Source organism: Ailuropoda melanoleuca, chromosome 7, assembly GCF_002007445.2.
Source record: "Ailuropoda melanoleuca isolate Jingjing chromosome 7, ASM200744v2, whole genome shotgun sequence".
NCBI classification, from domain to species: domain Eukaryota; kingdom Metazoa; phylum Chordata; class Mammalia; order Carnivora; family Ursidae; genus Ailuropoda; species Ailuropoda melanoleuca.
In genome coordinates, this window is record NC_048224.1 from 43,415,635 (window position 1) to 43,437,834 (window position 22,200).

Genomic DNA, 22,200 nt, shown 5'->3' on the forward strand with positions numbered 1-22,200 from the left:
CTTTTATCATATTGTTTCATGGGAATTTTAACAATTTTATAAACTCTAGACTACACACACTTTGTTAGGAAGTATTAGTTTTAATTCCTTCCTTTTCTCCCTAAGACTCTATAAGCACAAAGTTCTCTTCCTCCTCTGAATTGTTTGCTAATAAGAGGAAAGGGGGAAAATACTTTTTCGAGAATAGTACAAATTACAGTAATGATAATAATGATAACAGTAGCTAACATTCCTAGAACACTCACTCTCTACCAAGGAGTGCTCTAAAAACTTGAGCTCTACCAAGTGATACAACATTCACAACATTTCTGTTACTCCCATTTTGCAGAGGTCGAAAGTAAAGTACAGCAAGGCTAAGTAAATTCTCCAATTCCACAGCTTGTCATTTGCAACAAGTTACCACAATGCTTTACTTCAAATCATCTTTTCATGTTTTCCCCAAAATAACTGTCCAGGTAAGGGAGACTGAGGTTCCCACCAGGTCTGACTCCAAAGCCTTTTCTCTTTCTACCACACAGTGGTGGACTTAACAAGCAAACTAACTTATTTATAATAATAATAATAATAATAATAATAATGATGATGATGATGATGATGATGATGGCACTAAAATGAACATTACTACACATCAGGCAACATCCCAAAATATAAATGCTTCATATCTGATATCTCTCATTTTCCCACACACCTCCCCAAAATCCTGTCGGTTATCTATTCTCATTCTCATCTTTAAGAAAATAAAAGAGAGGTTAAACTAGAAATCTTAGCAAACGGAGAAATTAGTGCTTATCTCATAGGGTGATGCTATAGGTTGAACTGTGTCCCCCAAAGAGATAGGCTGACATCCTATACATCAGAATGTGACTTTATTTGGAAATAGGGTCATTGTAGATGTAATTAGTTAAGATGACATCACACTGAGGTTTTAATGAGCTGCGATGGTGGTCACACTTAATCTAACATGACTGTTGCCCTTACAAGATGACACAGACACATTCATTGAGGAGAATGGCATGTAAAGATGGAGACACAAAGAGGGAAACTGACCCCAAGAAGATGGAGGTAGAGATATTGGAGTTATGCTACCGCAAGCCAAGGGATGCCTGTGGCCACCAGGAGCTCAAAGAGGAAAGGAAGGATCCTCCCTTAGAGACTTCAGAGAAAGCCTGGTCCCACTGACACCTTGATCTCAGATTTCTAGCCTTCAGAACTGTGAAAGAATAAATTTCACCTGTTTCAATCCAGTTTCTGATACTTTGTTATGACAGCCCTAGGAAACGGTTACAAGTAGTTTTAAAGTTAAATGAAAAAAAAAAAGGTTATGTTAAAATGCTGAATAAAGAGTATTTAAAATACTCCACAAAGAGTATTTTAAAAATGTCTCTGTGTATGAGGAATGCTAATATTGTGCCAGAGTATGCAAAGCCACAGAATTAAATGAGTGCCTTTCCCAGGGTATTTATTTTACTCTGAGATTTTTGTGGGAAGAGTGGTAATTAATTTAATTGCTAAGTAATTTAAACATTTTTTTTAAAAAAAGGAAAGTCAAGCAAACATTTTTTTTTCTTAAGAAGAGAAAGAAAGGGTTTTTCGTCGTGGTCATTACTGTTCTTCAAAGGCATGTTTGTTCAGTATCTCCAGACTGTCAGAGGAGTACCACTAGGCTGGTACTAGTGGGGAAACATGGGTATAAAAACATGATGAGTCCTGAATTGAGACTTTGGGGGCCAGGAACTGTGGTTTTCAGCATACAGAGTGGTAACTCCCTATCTGGTCTGAGAAGAGGGTATAGGTGAGGTCATAAGTTTGGGAAGAAACTATTTGACAGCAACTCTCCCATCTCCCCAGCCTGCAACCCAGGGACTGGTAAAAGTACCCCAGGTCCCTATCCAGAAAGGTTTCTTGCCATTCCGGTGAAACAGGCCACTCTGACTCTCCAACATGGCAGAAACTCAGGGCAGAAGGCAATTCCTGCTGTTCCCTGGCAAGGCTGCTCAGAAGAGCTCATTTGAGTGTCTTTGCCTTGACAGGATCATGCTCTGTGGTCATAATGACAGCCAGGATTTGCCCCATATTCTTTGACTTCCTAAGCATTATCATCTCTCCTTTTCTTTTGATCCTTATAAACAGACCTTAATAAAATAGAAAGATGGCTGGAGTCATAAGAAGTGAGTAGTCTTTGGACGGTGGTTCAGTGCACGCCCATGGGTCTAACCGGCCTAGGTATCTCAGCCCTACAACTTCCTAGGAGGCTAAGGTAGGCAAACTATTTAGTCTTGCTTGAGTCTCAGATGCCTCTTTGTAAGAGAAAACTACTGATATCTACATGAATCACTGCTGAGGGGATTGTCATATGTGACACTACCTATGAAGTGCCTGGTATATTGCTGGTGTTCAAAAAATGGTCCCCTCTTACCCAAAGGACCCTTCTGAGTCATCTTGCAGCTAGAACACACGTAAGTTGGACAGGATATGTAATTTGCTTAAAGTCACATTTCTGAGTCTGACTCACTTACTCAGCAACTCTCCCTTGCTGGACACTGTGCTAACAGACGCAAGCATTCTTCCTCCCTTGGCCCTAAAGGGTTCTGTTTGTACCCACTGGCTGGCTGCCAGTTTTGAGCAAAATCTGTCCCAGGGCCCTTCAGTCCCCAGCTGGGCTCCCTCTTGGGCCCACTCCTGACTCAACTTATTCCTGGTCAGTCTAATCAAACCCTGGCTGGCCATGGACTGCAAATGTATCCCTGAGGTCTAAGTAGCGCCAGAGCTCTATCAGGCATTCACAGCCCCTAGGCCTGCTCAAAGTATGCCATAAGTATACCGACCCAACCTCCAATGACCTCAATATCTGAAATGCTAGGCATTAGGGTTTCTGGAATGGGCAATCTAAAGAGTGTTAAGAGCTAATTACATTTTAAAAAAAATAACCGTTAATTAAGTGCAAACCACTATGTACTCATAATCTTAGTTAATCATCATAGCAAAACTTATCTCCATTTAGAAATAAAGAAATGGGCCCATGAAGAGGTTAAACAAGATAATCAGGGTGGATTTTCATCCAGTCTCAGGTCCCAGGCTGGGCTTTATCCTCCTGAACACATCGCCTTGCTGTTGAAGCACCTGGGTGTCAGTTGCTTATCTAAATAGGGTGGTTATGACAATTAAGGAGTTATGCATGGGAGGTGCTTAGCCTCAGCCAGAAGCTAAGTGCTCAAAGACGGTAGTTTTGTTGTTTCTGTTTGTTGTGTTATCATTGTGCAGGGTCACAACCCTAAGTGGGATTTCCAGTTCAGGCCCATGCTACCTTACCCCCGCCCGGCTCCGATGCGGCACCACTTGGTCACCTGCATGAGCAGGTATTCTGCCTGGCCTAGACCTACGTAAGGGGTCATGGGTGCTCAGCAGCCATAGGCCTGACCGCCTCCCACCTGGTCTCACTGTGAGCGCCCCTGAGGTTGGGCTTGGGTTTGGGTTCCGGGGGGGCTTCGCTCTGCAGTGGCAGAAGGTGCAGAACATGCTTCCCTATTTACCTCTGCTGCGGCCCCCAGCGGAGCAGGGAAAAGACTCCTCGCTGGGGGGCTGGGTCCATCGCATGAACACGTGTCTAGGCCAGGAAGGGTTCCTAGGAGCAACTTGGAGCCTTTCCAGGCCAGTCCAGGCTCTGCGCCTGCCTCCCAGGAGAGCTTTGTTCTTTCCCTGGCCACTCCTCACAGGGGCAAGCTGCGCTTCCCGGAGACCCTCCTGCCAGGAGCCAAGGCTCCGCTGGGGCGCGCTCCTGGATTTGAAGGGTCAGCGAAGCGGTAATCTGCAGTCAGACACGCGAGTTCTGATTTGGCCCGGACTCGCTGAGGGAACTTGGTCAGGCTGCCTTTGCCTCAGTTTCCCAGTCTGCACAATGGGGACACAAAGCTGATGGCAGCGTTCCTAAGGCCCAAGGTTCCCAGCTGGGAGTCTGCCCCTACTCAGCCGCTGGGCCCTGAACGCTCCCGCCCGCGCGACTACAAGCCCCAGCAAGCCTCGGGGGCGGGGCGCAGTGACGGACAGACGGTTCTGCGAATTAGCGCCCGCCAAGGGGAGCGCGGCGGCGCGTGCGCAGAAGGCGGCGGGCGGGTGGGCTGGCGGCGGTGGACGCGTCGGAGCCGCGGGCGGTCAGGTAAGGGGCGGGAAGGAGGGTCTGGGAAGAGGGACCACGGCCGGAGTCTCGGGCCGTGACTCAGTGGCGGGGCGGGGGGCTGTGCGGGCGTATAGCGGCCGGCCCACGCCTGACTGGCAGGGTCTGGTTACCGGATCTGAGGGGTAGGACCGGGGTGGGGGTGGGGCCGCGGGGAGCAGGCTTGGGAGGGATTCGATGGGGCCAGAGGAGCTCAGAAGAGATGCAGCTCCGCAGGGAGGGGAGAGAGGGGCTCCCACAAAATCCGCGGTGCAAGCATCTCGGGAGGCCTGAGGTAATGTAGGGGCCCTGAGGAGAGAGGGGTGCAGCATCTGGGTGGTGGGAGGGCGTCCGAAGGCCCTGGAGGCATCTGGGGTGCAAAATTTCAGAAACTGGAAAGAATTGGGGAGCCCTGATGAGACTTGGGGTGCCTCATCTCAGGACGTTTGAGGGAATCTGGGGCCGCTAGGCTTTTGAAGGGGCAAAACCTGAGATGAGAGAGCAGGGCCTGGGGATATTCTAAGGGCTAAGGAGGAAGCATCTTCCAGATGGGATCTGGGGAAAATTGAGGTGGTGAGTTCTTGGAGGAGTCAGTGGGAGGCAGTGTCTTGTTAGCAAGAAGGGACCTGGCTCAGGTTTGAAGGCAATCCATGACATGGGGTGGATAAAAGGGAAAGGACCCAGGTTTGAGGATGGCACCGTGCCTGATGGAATGCAGGAGTTGGGGGCTCAGATTGAAGGAGGGCAGAAGTCTGGGGTGTGAAATTGGGATGTTATGCTGGGATGCAGGGCTGAAGGCTGCAGAGATTTGGAAACAGAGATAAAAGGAGCTATGCCAGGGATTTGGGGCACATGAGTGAAGAATTGGTGAGAGCTGCAACGTAGAGCCCGAAAGGCTGAATTCACTATTGTAAAAATGGTTGGGAACACAATTTAGGGAGGGTTGAAGGGCAGGATGAAGATGTACTAACTGGGGTATAGAATAAGAGGACTCTGAATAGATTTATGGATTGGTGTCTTGGGCTGCTAAAGGAATTTTCCTGAGGTCTGCATGGGAAGCAAAGGAAGTACTAGAGTTCTAAGGACCTAGAGATAATGTATGTGCCGGATTTGAGTGTATGAAGTTTAGCAGAGTTTAGGGGTTCAGCAACAAAGTCAGAAGTCTTCAGAGATCAGGACTCCTGAAGGAGCCTGAGTTTCCCTGTTAGGGGCAGAATCTCCCTCCCTCACTAACCAAAGGTCACTTATCACAAGGCAGCTGTGGAACTGCCACTAACCCTAAACACTGGGCCTGCTGAAAAGTAGTAGGCTTGGGAGAAGAGAGCGGTTAAAAGAGGCATAAAGCAGGAAACTATTCAAGGTCATCTGCCTAAGTATCCTTTTGCCTGTCCCTCCAAGCTGTGATAGCAGATAGCATGTGCGACCTTCAGGGGATGAATAGAACAAGATCTCAGGCCTTGTTTTCTTTATCAGTTTATAAGTAGATTGAATTAATCCTATATAAGGTCCATTACAGCTGGACAGCTCAAGAAGCAATGACTCTGTGAATGAAGTGTTTGGGTTGGGAGAGACAAGAAAAGGGGAACATTGAGCATTTAGTTAGTCGTGTGCCAAGTTCTAAAGAGATGATTCCTAATTGGGGAGGTGTTGTCCCCCAGGGGACATTTGGCAATGTAGGGAGACATTTTTGGCTGTCACTGTTGGGGTATAGGGGACTACTGGCCTCTAGTAGGTAGACACCAAGGATACTGTTAAGCATTCTACAGTGCACTGGACAGCCCCCCCACAGCAAAGAATTATCTGGCCCCAACTGTCAATAGTGCTAAAGCGGAGGAACTCTACTCAGGAGTCAGATATCCTGGCTTTAAATCCTGCCTCTCTCTCTTCTTGGCTTTGTGATCTTGAATGAGTTACTTAACCTCCCCGTTCTTGGCTCTTCATCTATAAAATGTTGTTAATTACAGGACTACATCATAGATTATTATGAAGATTCAGTGAAGTAAATCAGAGTGCTTAGTGTCTGGTGCATAGTTAGCACTCACATTTTATAATTCTTATTTTTAGATCTACTTTCTTACTCAGTTTTCATCACAGCTCTACTAAGCTGGCTCTGCTATATCCAGTTTTACATATAAGGAAACCAGGCCTTAGGAAGTGACTTGTTTAGGGTTACATAGCTAGGAATGCCAGAGTTGGGCTCATATTTGGATCTCTGTAACCCTGTATATTCCCCCTTTCTTTGTTTTTTTCCTTGCTGGGGTCTGCTTAGTCTTATCTCAGCCCATTCCCCTCTAATGAAAGCATTGGCCAGTGAGTATTGCTGATTATCAAATTGAACTCTAAAGGGGACTAAACTCTTTCATTTGTAGGGAGTAGCCCTGGACTTTGTTCTTGATTTGCTCTTAGACCAGGACCAGTGGGTAATAGGGGAGGAGCTTGAGGTTAGGCAGGATGAGGTGCAAGAGACTAAAGGGTAGGTGTAGAGGCCATTGGCTTGAAAAAACACTTCATAGCAGGGACTGAAGCTGAAGGCCATCATACTCTGGAAGATAACTCCTGCTTCTAAATGATTTCTTGGGCTTCTTTCCCCTGGGGCACAAAAGCATTTGCTCTGTCTGTTTCCCCTGGGACAGAGAAGCATTTGCTCTGTCCGATCCAGGACTAGCTACAGCACTGCTGAAGCCAGTTCAGAAACATAGTAGGACTGCATCAGAAGGCAGGAGATTTAGCTGGGATATCCATACACACCACTATGGGAAATATGTAATGGCAGTTGAATCACCCTGGGAGTCAGAGGCTTGATGTCCAGAATCCCTCCTCTGCTGCTAATTATACTAGGTGACCTTGGACAGACACTTCTTATCAGCCTCAATCTGTTAAAAATAAGAATAACGATCATTTATTATTTTGTTCATTAATTCTGTTAATCCTGCCAGTGATCCTGCCAACAATGTAGATATTATTCCATATTTTACAGATGAGAAAACTAATAGGTTAAATGCTTTACTCAAGGCTAGATAGCAAGGGGAAAAGTGGGGATGTGAGCCCAGTTATGTCTGACTCCTAGGTAATATTATACTAGTTTTATTAAAAAGGCTTTTCCAACACTTAAAGCCCATACACCTATGTCTGGAGAGTTTGGTAGTCAAGTTCACAAAGCCCTTTAAGTAGATTACTGTCCCTGCACACTGATGTGCTGCCTTTGTGGCACTTCTTCTATTTTTTTCCTTTTGATACAACAAACAATTCAATTTAAAAGTCATTCCTAGGTGCTTTTACCAACCTCTCAGCCAAATTGCCTAGAGCTAATAGTAGCCTCCTCAGCTATGGAATGGTAACACATTTTTTGAGTCTGTGTGGTTTTATGGTTGGGAGTTGACATACCTGGATTTGAACCTCAGTTCTACCTCCTACCAGCTTTGAGACCTTAGGTTGCTTTTCCCTGAACCTTGGTTTCCTTGTTTATAAAGAGGAATAACACATATTTCAGATAGTTATTATGACAATATGAGATAATATAATAAAAGGTGCCTGACATTCAATAAATGGTAGTTTTATGAGACCTAGCAATTATAAGATGGAGACATTGTTAGAAGGGAACTGAGGGTTGCTTTGCCAAATTTCAGTGACCCTAAGCAGCCCCCACCAGTCTCTCCCAAATTCCTATTCCCTCTTGTACCTTTCCCAGGATCTGCTTCCTGATCCTTTCATCAGAAGCTCATGATTAAGTGAACATGTGTTTATGTAGATAAAAGAACTGGAAGAAATGTGGATGGGTGGAGATGAATTGGAGGTCCTCTTGAGTGAGAAGGGACTGTTGGTTTTCCCCTTGTCCTAGATTTTTTGAGTCACATCGGCAGCATTGATATTACCCACATGTTTGTGGAAGATGCAAGGGAACCTTTCCAGCTCCTGCAGTTTTAGAAGAAGAACGGACAGGTGTCTTTCCAACAAACTCTATTACTGATTTAACCTGTCCTTGACATATTGTAGATCAGGTTTCCTTTTCCACAAACAGTTCCTTCTGGGTTGTTTTGTTTGTCTCAGACTGGCACAGCTCTGGGGTTATGCCTGTGTTTCCCTATAAGCTCCTACTGGTTGAGTTTTTCTTAGCTTAAATGCCCGAGTTAAACTAAACTCCAGACCCTCTTCGGCACACAGGACTAGGTGAGTGTCAAGGGGGCCTCAGGGACTTTGTTAAAGTCACTCCTGCTAGCCACTCCCAGAGTGACCCTTGGGAGCATGGAGATGGTTATACACTTGATTAGCATTCCAATCCAAATGGAAGAGGAATAAATACAGTTTAGAAAGGGAATGTGATAAGCCTTGCAAAACCCCAGTCAAACCCGAGGAGTATGACTGTGGGAGGATGGACCTCCATGTTTTCTAGTTTTTAGGTAAAGAGCTCTAGTCATGTTGGTTTTGTTCAGAATTATATCCCTAGTGTTTTTATGGGGCTGGACTTGCAATATGTGGTCAGTACAGATTCATTTAATTAATTGCTTAAAGTTCTTCAGTTCTGCTGATAGCCTAAGTCCTCAAGAGACTGACAGAGGTGACCTTTGGTCATCACTAATCTTTGGATTCTGAGATCAGGTAAAACTCTCTAGTGAAGGCTCAGAATTTTTATTTTTGAAATTTACGTGTCTGATATCTTGGGTAGGGTATGCCTTTAAAAAAGTGCCTTTCTTCTCTTTGGCTGGGTCGTGGCTCCCACTGCACTATTATATACTGCACAGTTAATTGTCTGCCTCCCTTGGTGCTGTACTAAGTGTGTTATACACATGATCCCATTTAATCGTTACAGTAACCTTGGGAGGAAGATACTATTTTAAAGCCCTTCTTAGATAAACTGAGAACTAAAGAGGTTAGTTAACTTGTCCAAGTCTCCACAGTAAGCAGTAGAGCCAGGATTGAAATCCAAAAAGCCTGATTTTCTTAATCTGTTTAATGCCGATCACCCCCAGTGACCCGTCTTTTAGTCCTAGTTCTGCCATGTGATTGAGTTCTTGATCTCTCTCTCCTGGTCTCCATTTACTCATCTATTTTACTCTGAGATCACTACTAATTCTATCATTCCATATTTAGTCCCTGATAGAAGGAACTTATTTTCTGAGCAAGAGAGGTGAATTCATTTGCCCATCAGTTTCTAGCATGGATACCTAGTGTCCTCAATCAAATTCTTTCAAAGCCGGCCAGTCCTTTTATTAATCTTTATGTGCTTTTCTCTGCCATGACAAGAAAGATTCTTCATCCCTTTGAAAATGTAGTTTGTAAACTGAGGCTTTGTTAATACAGTTGCTGATTGTTACTAAAAGTATTATAAATAACAGTTTTCATTTCACACCTGCCGTTTTCCAGACTAGGCACTTGATATGCATTATCCCTAGTTTTTTACTTTTTATAAAGTTCAGGAAGACAGGTTTCCTGAGGTTAAATAACTTGCCTACTGTCCTACAACTTGTAAATGGCAGTGTTGATTTAATCCCAGTTCTTCCTGACTTCAGGGTTCATGGGTTTGTGTTTGTTTTCTGGGTTTTTTGTTTTGTTTTGTTTTGTTTTGTTTTCTGCTCTCCTGGTTATTTAAATCATAGACTGGGGAAAGCATGGTGGTGCCAGAAGCAGCTAGATCAGGTTAGGGTATGACTATAGAATTTTCCTGAGCCTTAGGGCTGCCGAAGCACAGTTTAAGGGGTAGATTCTTATCTGGAGCTGAAGAGCTGGGCTAGTATTAGTAGGGGATGTGTGGCACGGTATTAATCATGAGATCAGAGCAGTGAGATGAGGGGTCAAGAATTGACAATACAAAGTGCAACAGCAAACATGGGTAAGGTATCATGAAGGCAGACAAGACTATTATAACATGTAGGGGTTCATTCTGACTAGTTTTAGATTTTATAGCTGACAGAGAATGCGTGGCTAACGTAGAGACTTGGTAAGACAATTCTTGTCACCTCTCTAGTCCAAACTGAGTTTGAATTGACTTTCCATCTGAACCATTGTCAGTGTTAACAGCAAGGGCTAGATGTATGTTTCTTGAAGAGAGGGAATGTATCTGCCTGTCACATGGCTCTGCATCAGGCTAGGATCCTGCTGAAGGCAGTGTTTGCTGGTCGTAGACATGGGAGACATAGTTCAGGCTTTTGCCAGGTCTGAGTCTATATACCCGATGCTTCAGTGATGAGAACTGTTTCCCTGGCAGAGCACACCAGCTTTAGAGTAGGAATCCTTGACATTCTCTTCTGCCTTAGGGAGCCTGGTGAAGCTGCAGATAGCTGAGATACTTTGGGATATGGATGTGGGCATAGTAAATTCATTTTTTAAAGTGGGTAGCTTAGACAAGGAAGCAAGAAGCTTTTTAATTGAAGGAGGTGGTATGATATTCCAGAAAGCTGGGGAAAGAATTTGCTAGTAAATTTACAAGTTGGCAGACTTGTTTAATTAGCTGATCTGCAGTGCCAGCTTTGGGAAGAACAGATGTCCCTTGCATTGTAAGGTAGCACACTCTGGATCTAAACACCAAATGTTGCCCTCAGTCTGTTGTGCCAGATGATGGAAGAAGGAGCTGAAGCTATTGGTTTAGAACTAAAGTTTGCATGGATTTTGAATTGAGGTTTCTATCAGTATTTCTATACTACTGAGTCCAGACCTATGGATTTAAGAATTCAGTAGTAAGTTTCGCCTATTCACATGAGACCTTGTAGGTTCATGATATGTGATAGTGTGTTATTTTGTTGAGACATGGATTTGAGTCCTAATGGATTACAAGGCTGGTGTGTGGAGTGGGTCACCCAGCTAACAAATCACTGTGGCCACCTGACTCCACTGGAGCTAAATCCCTTAACAATAGTATTAGTCTTTCTTATTTGTGGAGAAAATTATATTCTGCAAAGAAGCATCTCCCAAAGTACAGTCTAGGGAACACTTGTGAACCAGTGTTACGTGACAGTGGGAAAAAACCCTAAAACTTGAAGTAATTCTGGGTTAAACAAAGTTAAAGGTATTTGTACTGCAGGGTTTCAGCATGTTTGAGCTTTGTGACCTTTAGCCGGTTTTTCTGAGCCTTAGTTTCCTCATCATAAAATAATAAAAATAGTACCTACTTTATAGGGTCATTATGAGGATTAAATGAGATTAAGTATATGAAGCATCTAGCGTGGCCTCTAGCACATAGAAGATACTAGATGGATACTATTTCCCTTCTGGTAGAAGAGAAGTGGGATTTCAGAGAGGTGGGATTGACTTTGGATAAATGATATGTGTCCGCTATTAAATATTTGTCAGGTCACCATGCAAAGCTAAATATAGGGAAATTCCATATGTATCTCTGCATAGACTCCCCTTCTTCTGTTTGCATGGAGAAGGAGTTGATGACGCTTGCAAAGCTTTTCTTACCTTGTTGCATTATCCTTAAACCACACTAACTTGCCCTCCTCTTCTCCTTGATGGCTGACCATCTGCAATATCAGGAGACTGCAGAAATACAGCTGTAGAATTTGCATTTAAGAAGGGCTGCAATTTATCCCTGTGCCTCACCTTGCTAGGTCTGTTCATTCTAATTTGGGGTATAAATTGACAATGACATAAGTCTGCAGAGCACTGAGATCTCTGTTCTATTTCTTGAGCATATGTGGATCAAGGTGGGTGGGAGTATTTATGGCTTGTACTTGGTGAAGTAGGGGTGTTCCAGGCCAAAAATAAACTGTCTTGATAAGGTGGTTCTGTTTTTTAAAGTCATTGGGCTTGAGTCTCTGGCTTTCTTAGCTGCACTACTTCCCCCACCTTAATCTGCTCATCTTGGTGATTGTACTTCTTAATGTTGCTCAAATGCATCTTTCCATCTCCACCGCCTGCTCTTTAGTTCAGGCTCCCCATTACCTCCCTAGCCAATTTTGCAGCAGTTTTCCAAACTAGTTTCTCAGCCTTTTCACCTACTCTATTCAGGCTTTGATCATATCACTTCCATGCTTCAAAACGTGTGTTCCTTCACTATGCCCATCAAGGTGAAATCGGAAGGTCTCATTTTGGCTCTGAAGACTTCTTATAATCATTCTCATAATCAAACCAGTTACTCTGATCTCCCTAGATTCTTCCACAATTTTAACCTAAGAATGAGAGAAAAGAGAACTAAAATGTATCTAGAACTTTTTTGGTGCAAAGCCAAAACTTAGAAGTTTTTACACTACCTGTATTTAATCCTTGCATTGACCTTGTGAAGGTAGTATTATTTCGTTTTACAGATGGAAACCTATAGAGGTTACATGTTCTCTGTTCTCTTTCTAATACACTGAAGCTCTTGCTCTTTCCCATGCTTTCTAACCTTTGTTAAGACTGTCCTTGTCTGGTACTCCCTTTCCCCCATCTCCACATATCCAGGACCCTAACCGATGCCATTCTGTTTCCCTTCAAATTACAGTGAATGCCTCTTAGCCTCCATCAAATTGAGTTTGTATCTTACTTATGATACTGTGTTCTGCCTTAGCTGTTATTTACCTGCATCTCTTGTCTCCTTTACTAAAGTTTGAGCATCTGAAGGGCAGGATTCTGATAACTTACTTAGTAAAGTACATGGTACCTAGTCTTAGTTGGATGGATCGGTGAGCAGGTGGGACGATAGATGAATGAAAAATCCATTATTTCCTGACCTGATGTTTTGTGGATCACCTAAGCTAATTGTCATAATTTTCTTTTTCCCTGTATGCTTCCTAGGACCCCAAGCATGACACCATAAACTCTCTATAACATAATCAAAGAGGCTCTATGCTTTTGTTCACATAGTTTTCTTTGCTTAAAATGCCTTTATCCTTCAAGGCCATGTTTCTTTCCAGGCGTATCTCAGAAGTGTCAGTGCTTCTGGGGAGCCCTCCCCAGTTCCTCTAGGAACTGTTACTCTATCCACTGTGCTCCTGCAGAACTTTGCGTATAATCCTTTCCTGTATATAAATATAAATGGAGTTGTAGACGTCACTAATTGCTAACGTTTATCAAGCATACTGCTTGCCATGGGCTGTACTAGGTGCGTGATATTCATCATGCTGTTTAACCCTTCCAAAAACCAGATGAAGTAGATAACCATTATTCCTCAGTTTTATAGATGGGTGCTGGGAAACTGAGCTTTGGGAAGTTTAGGTTACTTCCTTAAGGTCACACAACTAAGTATCAGAGACTCCGGACTCTGATTTCTTCCCCACTGTGCAGTGCTTTGTCTGCTTTAGTTCCTTGTGTATCACCATCACCTAACAGAGTAGACAGCAATAAATATTTGTTAAATAAGTCAGCAGCTGAACGAGGGATGGTAGCTATTCTCCAACAGTTTCTTGAGTGAATTAGCTCATCCAGGCAGTAGAATAATGGCTTCTTCTTCTCATTCACAGGATTTGACCCTCTGGAGCATGAATAGCAAGCTATTCAGTTCTGGGCTGTGTTAGCGGGCCCCTCAAGGGAAGCACAATGGCCACTGCAGCCGCAGCAGCTTCTCACCTGAACCTGGACGCCCTCCGGGAAGTGCTGGAATGCCCCATCTGCATGGAGTCCTTCACAGAGGAGCAGCTACGGCCCAAGCTCCTGCACTGTGGCCATACCATCTGCCGCCAGTGCCTGGAGAAGCTCCTGGCCAGCAGCATCAATGGTGTCCGCTGTCCCTTTTGCAGCAAGATTACCCGCATCACCAGCCTCACCCAGCTGACGGACAACCTGACGGTGCTGAAGATCATTGACACAGCCGGGCTCAGTGAGGCTGTGGGGCTGCTCATGTGCCGCTCCTGTGGGCGCCGGCTGCCCAGGCAGTTCTGCCGGAGCTGCGGTGTGGTGTTGTGCGAGCCCTGCCGGGAGGCGGACCACCAGCCCCCTGGCCACTGCACGCTTCCTGTCAAAGAGGCAGCCGAGGAGCGGCGTCAGGACTTTGGCGAGAAGCTGGCCCGTCTGCGGGAGCTTATGGGGGAGCTGCAGCGCCGGAAGGTGGCCTTGGAAGGGGTCTCCAACGACCTTCAAGCAAGGTATAAAGCGGTTCTCCAGGAGTACGGGCGTGAGGAACGCAGGGTCCAGGAAGAGCTGGCTCGCTCTCGGAAGTTCTTCACAGGCTCTTTGGCTGAGGTTGAGAAGTGCAACAGTCAAGTGCTCGAGGAGCAGAGTTACCTGCTGAACATCGCAGAGGTGCAGGCCGTGTCTCGCTGTGACTACTTTCTGGCCAAGATCAAGCAGGCGGACGTAGTGCTCCTGGAGGAGACGGCTGATGAGGAGGAGCCAGAGCTCACGGCCAGCCTGCCCCGGGAGCTCACCCTGCAGGACGTGGAGCTGCTTAAGGTTGGCCATGTCGGCCCCCTCCAAATCGGGCAGACTGTTAAGAAGCCCCGGACAGTCAACATGGAAGATTCCTGGGCCATGGAGGCTGCAGCCTCCGCTGCCTCCACCTCCGTCACATTTAGAGAGATGGACATGAGCCCCGAGGAAGTGGCCGCCAGCCCTCGGGCCTCGCCTGCTAAGCAGCGGGGTTCCGAGACCACTGCCAATATCCAGCAGTGCCTCTTTCTCAAGAAGATGGGGGCCAAAGGCAACACTCCAGGCATGTTCAACCTTCCAGTCAGTCTCTATGTGACCAGTCAAGGCGAGGTGCTGGTCGCTGACCGAGGCAACTACCGTATACAAGTGTTTACTCGGAAAGGCTTTTTGAAGGAGATCCGCCGCAGCCCTAGTGGCATTGATAGCTTTGTGCTGAGCTTCCTCGGGGCTGATCTGCCCAATCTCACTCCACTGTCAGTGGCCATGAACTGCCATGGGCTCATTGGTGTGACTGACAGCTACGACAACTCCCTCAAGGTATATACCTTGGATGGTCACTGCGTGGCCTGTCACAGGAGCCAGCTAAGCAAACCCTGGGGCATCACAGCCCTCCCTTCTGGCCAGTTTGTGGTAACTGATGTGGAAGGTGGAAAGCTCTGGTGCTTCACTGTTGACCGAGGAGCAGGGGTGGTCAAATACAGCTGCCTCTGCAGTGCCGTGCGGCCCAAGTTTGTCACCTGTGATGCTGAGGGCACCGTCTACTTCACCCAGGGCTTGGGCCTCAATCTGGAGAATCGGCAGAATGAGCACCACCTGGAGGGCGGCTTTTCCATTGGCTCCGTGGGCCCCGATGGGCAGCTCGGTCGCCAGATCAGCCACTTCTTCTCAGAGAATGAGGATTTCCGCTGCATTGCTGGCATGTGTGTGGATGCTCGTGGCGATCTCATTGTGGCCGATAGTAGTCGAAAAGAAATTCTTCACTTTCCTAAGGGTGGGGGCTATAGTGTCCTTATTCGAGAGGGGCTCACGTGTCCAGTGGGCATCGCCCTCACTCCTAAAGGGCAGCTGTTGGTCTTGGACTGTTGGGATCACTGCATCAAGATTTACAGCTACCACCTGAGAAGATACTCTACCCCTTAGGGGATAAGAGATAACCGTTTCTTCCTCCCAGCCACCTTCCTTCCCCTTATTCCTTGGTTATTGGTGGTATTGTAGAGTGCACTTGGCCTGTGTCTTTATGCCAGCTGGCTAGTCCTAGAATTTTAGAAGCTGTCTTTTAGGGGGTTTTTTTTGGTTTTGTTTTGTTTTGCATTGCATTATTTCCCTCCTAAATTTAGAGCTTTGACCAGATGCATTGCCCCAAATAGGACATCTGATATGGGGTTAGCTGAAGTTTGGTTAGAATTTAGGCACTTCTGAGGCTTCAGAAGCCTTTTGCCCCCTGTATTTGAAATTTGCCCTTGTACTGACCCCTCGTTGATTTCCCTCTTTTGGCTTTGATAACACTGGTCCCGTATTTCCCTCTTATTGTCATGCGTGTCACATGTGACACTTTCTCTTAATTCTGCTGCATTTAGTGTGCATGCTCCAGTGGGATCTGCTCCACCTTTCATTTCAGACATCATCTCCTTGTGGCGTGATGTCTCAGGTCTCTTCACCTTTCATTCATTTATCTTCCCACCAAGGGTTATATACCGTCCTTTTGGGAAGCAGTACCTCTTGGTTCTGGGGGTTTTGTGCCATCTTGAATTGGTCTTTACTTACAGATGTGACAGAGAATGAATTGACCCTAGTTGGTTGGTGTTGAAGACTTTGGCCTGGAAACTGCTTGCCTTTTACAGGCGCATATAGATTGGAATTATTTCAAAGCACAGAAAGATGGGAATAAACAAACACAAATGCTAATATAGTCATAAACACTCTTGAGTGGTCTCAAGAGCTCATTATTTTTCATATTACCTCTCTCCGTGGGCCTGTGCTAAGAGTTGACTGCAGAATTGTACAACACAGGCCAGGGTCAACAAAGTGGGGAGGTGGACACATCTCATTTTCATTAGACAAAACTGTTGGGTCTTTATTCTGTATTTTCCTCAAGTGACTGCACGATATTTGGTTTTGAGATTTATTTCCATTCCTCCATCAAGAATTAAATAATTGATAACTGTTTCTTCAGTGCCGGTGTTCATGTCTTTTAATTAAATATGGGATTTGGGAGATGAGAGGGATAAGTTGTATCATGCTGTTTTGCTTCCATTTCTGACACTGCATTCTTTGAAAGCATTAAGGATCTACTGCGGTCAAAATTCAGCCTAAGGCACCATTACGTAAAGAAATATAAATCTTACTCCCACACACAGAATCAGCCCCCTACAGTCTACAGAGTCACCAACACACTGTTAGGAAGTGAGCCTCTACCATTTGCTTTATCCTTGTAGTTAGAGTTCAAAAAAGAAGAAGTCTTGTCCCTTTAAAAAGACCAGAAGTGGATGAGGGAATTTGTGACAAGGACCCTCAGGCTTTATTTTTACCAAGCAACATCATTTGCTCTTTAGGTGCAGGACTGATGGGAGCCAGAGAGCTATCACCTTGCTTTTTAAAGACACACAATTTGCTAAGCTGCTCTATTCAAATTTGTTTTGTTTGTTTGGTGATGGCTTTTTTTTTTTTTTTTTTGGCTTCTGTTATAATAGCTGGCAAAGAATAGGAAAGGAAAGAATTGGTGTGATGTCTAACTGGTTTGTCTTGCACTTTTCACCTGGAGATAGCCCCATGTTCTGATCATGGAATTGCATCCGATTTCCAAAGATTGTATAATTGAGAGGAAATTGATCCAATTAAAAGTGCATCAGAAATAACTCCACTAGTTATTAGAGCCACTTTATCTGTGATAGCACCTGGCATGAGTGGATCTGTCTTTGCTGTCAGTGGGGGGGCTTGCTAAGGTAATGGCATTGGTCGAGGCTTTTGGCACAGTTTGCAATGCAGAAATGTATATTTTGGGCTGGCCTGAAGTCAACAGGCCAGAAGCCCTCTAGCTGCCGATGCTTTAGGCAGGCGGTGCATCCAGGGCTACTGGTATTCGGCATCCAGGGCTACCCATTGTTGAGCCACACTCATGCCTTGGTCCTCAAGTACAGCAGCCATCTGCTGGCCCAAAAGGGACATAAGTATAGTCAGAACGTTTTTATTTCTTCGATGTGAATATTTTAGGCCGTGCTTAGTGCAATCAATTTTCAATTATCTACTATGTTGCCTATATTACATTCATAGGACAGCCCCAGGAAACTAGTTACCTCAATTAGAGCAGTTTTTGTGTGTTGTGTTTTTTGTTTTTTTTTTTAAGCAGTGGTGCCCTGATTCGAATAAAGTCTTAAGTGCAAGTGTATTATGTAAAGTAGATCAAAGAGCAGCTGCTCTGGTGGAAGCAGGTTTGTGGGCCTGCAGAATGGGCTTTAAATTTATCCCCTCACCTAACCTGCGCACCCTTGCAAAACTCCTGTGACTCTACGGAACACTTTCTGAAAACCATTAAACTATAGCATTGCTTGTCTTCCGTGAGGCCCTGGGCCAGGCATTTCACCTTTCCCCTTCAGGGAAATGATGAAAATGATCTTCTGAAGCGAGGGTGTAAGATGTTAGATAAGAGATGTGAAAATACTCGGCATACCCAGTAAGTGGTAGCTGGAACTATCTTCTTTCCTTGAGTTATTCGAATGAGTGATGTGAGCTTATCCAAGCCCTCCAAATGATACTTTCCCTCTTTCCCATATTACAGGTTCCTGTTTGCCAACTAGAACTTTTCTCTGGGATTTCCTCCCCCTGAATCACCTGTTCCTTTTAATTATCACTCTCCCTATTTCACATTTCTGTTGTTGCATAAATTGCTGTGAGTACTTCCCATGGTACCAAACACAGAATATATATATCCTCAGGTATTTAGTGGGCTGTTATTTACTTGACTTGCTAATGATGATAGGCCTCCAGTAACCTTAGTTTTCTCAACACAGCCCCCTCACATTGGATAAAAAGGTATTCTTAGGTAAGCCCTTTAATAAGGTATATGAGAAACCGAAGGCAAACAAATGGCTTACAGGTTGGCTAAGTCCCGCCTTCCCTTTATCATTCTGAGTAATTATATATATGGTTTTAGAGAAATGAGTCATTCAGTACTTGTTGAGTACCTACTGTGGGCCAGGCACTATGCCAAGTGTCCAGAAAAAAAAAAAGTAATATAACGATAAATGATGTTGATGTGCCTACTTTTTCAGAAATTATTTTCGTTTTTCCTGTCTAAGATATTTGAAATCTAGTATTGCATTGTCCTGGACTTCCTCAAAGGCCAGGGATAGGCACTACCTGAACGATTATAAGGGTCAGTCCCAATGTACACTCCAACCTGAGATAGTCCACAGAGGGATACTCCATTACTCCAGGCAGTAGGATAAACTTGGCTGGAGTCCTACAGTGTTCCTGTGGGTAAGACAAGTAATGCTTAAGTAGCTGTACTTTTAATCTAGTACTAATTAATGGCCTCTTAAAAGTGAAGTGTTACCCAGCTCTGTAGGAGGGAAGTGGAAGGCAGAGCCTCGTCTGAAACTCAGGGCTCTCTGTCTTGCACCTGACTAGGCTGTTGATTTGTACTCAGGATGTATAGCCCCTCAAGGGATCACAAAACAAATTACAGCAGCTGCCTGGATGAATTTTACAAGCAGGGCAGTGGTGAGGTAGAAAGCTGTTTAGCAAAATACACACTTACACTCCAGACCTATGGCTGTATCTTGTCAATATCATTAATATTCATGCTACCCTGGCTATGTCTGAAGTTAGCGAGGCAGCTCTGGGACTGGCACTGTATTCTAGTGGGGAAATCACTGGATTTGTTCTAGGTCTGAATCACAGCTCTGCCTCTGACCTACCCATATGGCCTCAGGTGATCGGTATACCTCTGTCTCAATTTCCCTGTCTGGAAATTTCGAGATTAGATTAGATCATCAGTAAAATCCCTTTTAGTGCTATGATTTTTAATTAATTTTTAACCAACTAGAATTGTTGAGTTTTGCCTCTGTTTTTACATAATTCTTGATAAAATTGTATTGTGTTTAAATTAGAGTGGTAGAAAGAACCTGTACTTTAATAATCTGCTCCACTTTGGTCCAATTGCTTACTATACCCCAGCTGTAACCCTACTGTAAGGTCACTTACTAGCTGTTGTCACTCTGTTTCCTCATCTGGCAGAAGGCAAGGACAGTGCATGTTTTAAAGAGCTCTTTTGAGAATTAAATACTATAAATGGGATAGCATGTGTAAAAGTATCTAATTCAGAAAATGTGAGGGGCTCAGAAGACGTGACTTCCATTGTAGGAGGCAAAGACTCCCCCTCATGGTGCACTGATGTATAATTTTCAAGTTCATGTGGGGGAGATTTCAGACCTGTGCTGGTGATACAGTGGCACTGCTCAGCTTCTTAATTAAAAGCCTATTGGAAGGAGAGTAGGATTGATGGAGGGGCAGAAGCGAAACTCACAGTATTGTATCCCAGAAGAAAAGCTGCACATAAAGCCTAAAGGCTTGTTATTTGATTAAGTACTCAGGATGTCAGCTTGATACTTTTTGAAAGGTTAAATGGAGTCAAGATTTTATATATATAAAATATATATTTATATATATAAAATTATATACATGTATATATATGTATATGCATATACATATGTATGTGTATTTATTTTAAAACAGAAATATACGTGTTTAGGTGTTCCTATAGATGGCTAGCATAAAAGGATTTTTTCCTCCAGGTCAATATTCATTAAGTCATATAATTACAAAAATTAACATAAGGCATTAGAGTACAATTGCTGGCTGCATACTGGGCTCTCCTAGAAACAGAGGCTGGTTGTCACAGGCACTGAACCTGTGGCCCTCCATCCCTAGCTGCCCATTAGGCCTTGGGTCATGGAAGCAGCACCCTGAAAGCTCGGCACAGCCATAGAGCCAAACCTCGGCCCTCAGCATAGCTCATGCCTAGGATAGACTGCCCCCTCCATCCTCAGTCCTTTGCCAGATGCAACGGTGCTGGAGAAGATCACCTCCTTTCCCAGACTCCTTGGCTATCTGAAGAGTCCCCTGGGATCAACCAAGTGAATAGCAAACAGTTTATATACTTTATAGGTGGTATCACCAGCATAATATGTGATGGAGTTTGCTGGAAGGCTGCTATTCAGCCCTTAACTCGGATGTTCCTGATAATGGGACAGGACTCAGGAGTCAGCACAAGTGGCCACACTTCATGCAGTCTTCTTTGCACTGGGTGCCCTGGGCAACAGTCAGCCCCATCTCCACATCTCTGCAGACTCTTGGACCATTGCCAATGATGTGCTCATCTGGTCCAGCCAATGGCAGCAACAACTCCCTATCCATGGTTGCCTCTTTAGGGTAAAGATCTCTGCGAATCTCTTGTGTCACAGATAATCCAAAACATAAATCAAGATTGCGAATGCCTTTACACATACTAAATCCATAATAAAAGGCCTAAGACCCTCCTTATCACCATCAGAGTTCCAGACATTATTGATCGTGACCAAAGCACTCATTTCACTTCTCAAAATATACAATGTTGGGCTCTAAATACAAGGCATTTAGTAGAATTTTCATTTCCCTTACCACCTTCAGACTGCATCCTTCATAGAGTACCATAATGGTTTACTTACACAAGTTCAAGTTCAATTAAATGAAACATGGCACATTTTAGTAGTCAAACATCCAGGGAGAACTATAATAAAGATTCTGACTTCCACTTGGCACTTGAATTCTGACAGCTTTCAAGCCCCACTACTCCCCCCTTCCCCATCCACCCCTCATTTGACAAACCTAGGTGCCACCTTTGGTGCCAGAGGGAAGTTTGGACCACGGCAACCCACCTCAACCCTACCCCACACCCCTACCCATTATATACAAGGCAACCCAGTCTCCTCTACTTGTTTTCTCAAGCCACTTTGGACTTGCTTGGGAGCAGAAAACTTCATTACATGAGTGTTACATCCTTTTATATCTGGGTGTAGGACAGCATCATTTCCCTCATCTGAACCACATACCAGGCTGGAGTCCACCCCACTACTTTCCAGTGACAACTGATAGTTAGAGATAAACGTTAAAACACCTTCACAATATGACGAATGAAGTTTCATGAATGTCATTTATGAGCAACCACACGAATAAGACTATGTGTTTTTGTGAAGTGACACTTCATATTTAGACTTAAGAATAAAAACTCTCAGGTCCAAGGATATGGAACTTGTTAAACAAATCTAACGATTCTGTTAAAGTGTTAGGAATAAATTGGAAATATCATGGCTCAAAACGGTGGAAAGGGAGCAGGTTGGCCTGTTTCACCTGATCCATGACTCAGGGGCTGGATGTAGGAAAATGAAACTTACACTGATGGGAGGAAATGTGTGATGTGTACACGGATGGGCATTATACACTGGACCTTCCATAAAAGCTGTTTGACTCTTGGCCAAATGAAAGGTGCAAATTACGAAGCCCAAACCCTAGAAGTATATATTCATTCCTCCTGCTCTGGGGCTGACGGCTGCATAGGCCTGTTTCCCTCCTCAATGAAATGGGAGGTGTTAACTCCAGCCTACCTACTGCGCACTAGGACTGTTCCTCGGCATCCCGTAACATTTTACATAAGGAAAAGCTGGCCAGAAATGAGAATGTGGACAGCCTCTCTGAAACAAAGCCTCTCTAAGTAAAAGGTCAGGAACAATACTGGG

At 44.6% G+C, this 22,200-nt stretch overlaps 2 protein-coding genes across 3 annotated transcripts in view; one reads left to right on the forward strand and one right to left on the reverse strand.

Moving 5' to 3' along the window:
• Window positions 1-22,200, reverse strand: part of ASTN2 (astrotactin 2) — an 877,356-nt gene that overhangs the window by 206,896 nt on the left and 648,260 nt on the right. The window lies entirely within an intron of this gene.
• On the forward strand, window positions 4,094-16,600 carry TRIM32 (tripartite motif containing 32). Of its 2 annotated transcripts, none has more exons than XM_002928333.4 (2): window positions 4,094-4,153; window positions 13,525-16,600. In XM_002928333.4, the coding sequence occupies exon 2, from the start codon at window positions 13,601-13,603 to the stop codon at window positions 15,566-15,568; it is 1,968 nt and encodes a 655-aa protein (XP_002928379.1). In that variant the 5' UTR covers window positions 4,094-4,153; window positions 13,525-13,600; the 3' UTR covers window positions 15,569-16,600. The 2 variants fall into 2 exon arrangements, with proteins under 2 accessions (XP_002928379.1, XP_034520282.1); XM_034664391.1 differs by lacking the exon at window positions 4,094-4,153 and adding an exon at window positions 4,321-4,445.

Coding starts and splice junctions, on each gene's coding strand:
- TRIM32 (XM_002928333.4), top strand. CDS start 13,601: ATGGCCACTGCAGCCGCAGCAGCTTCTCACCTGAACCTGGACGCCCTC.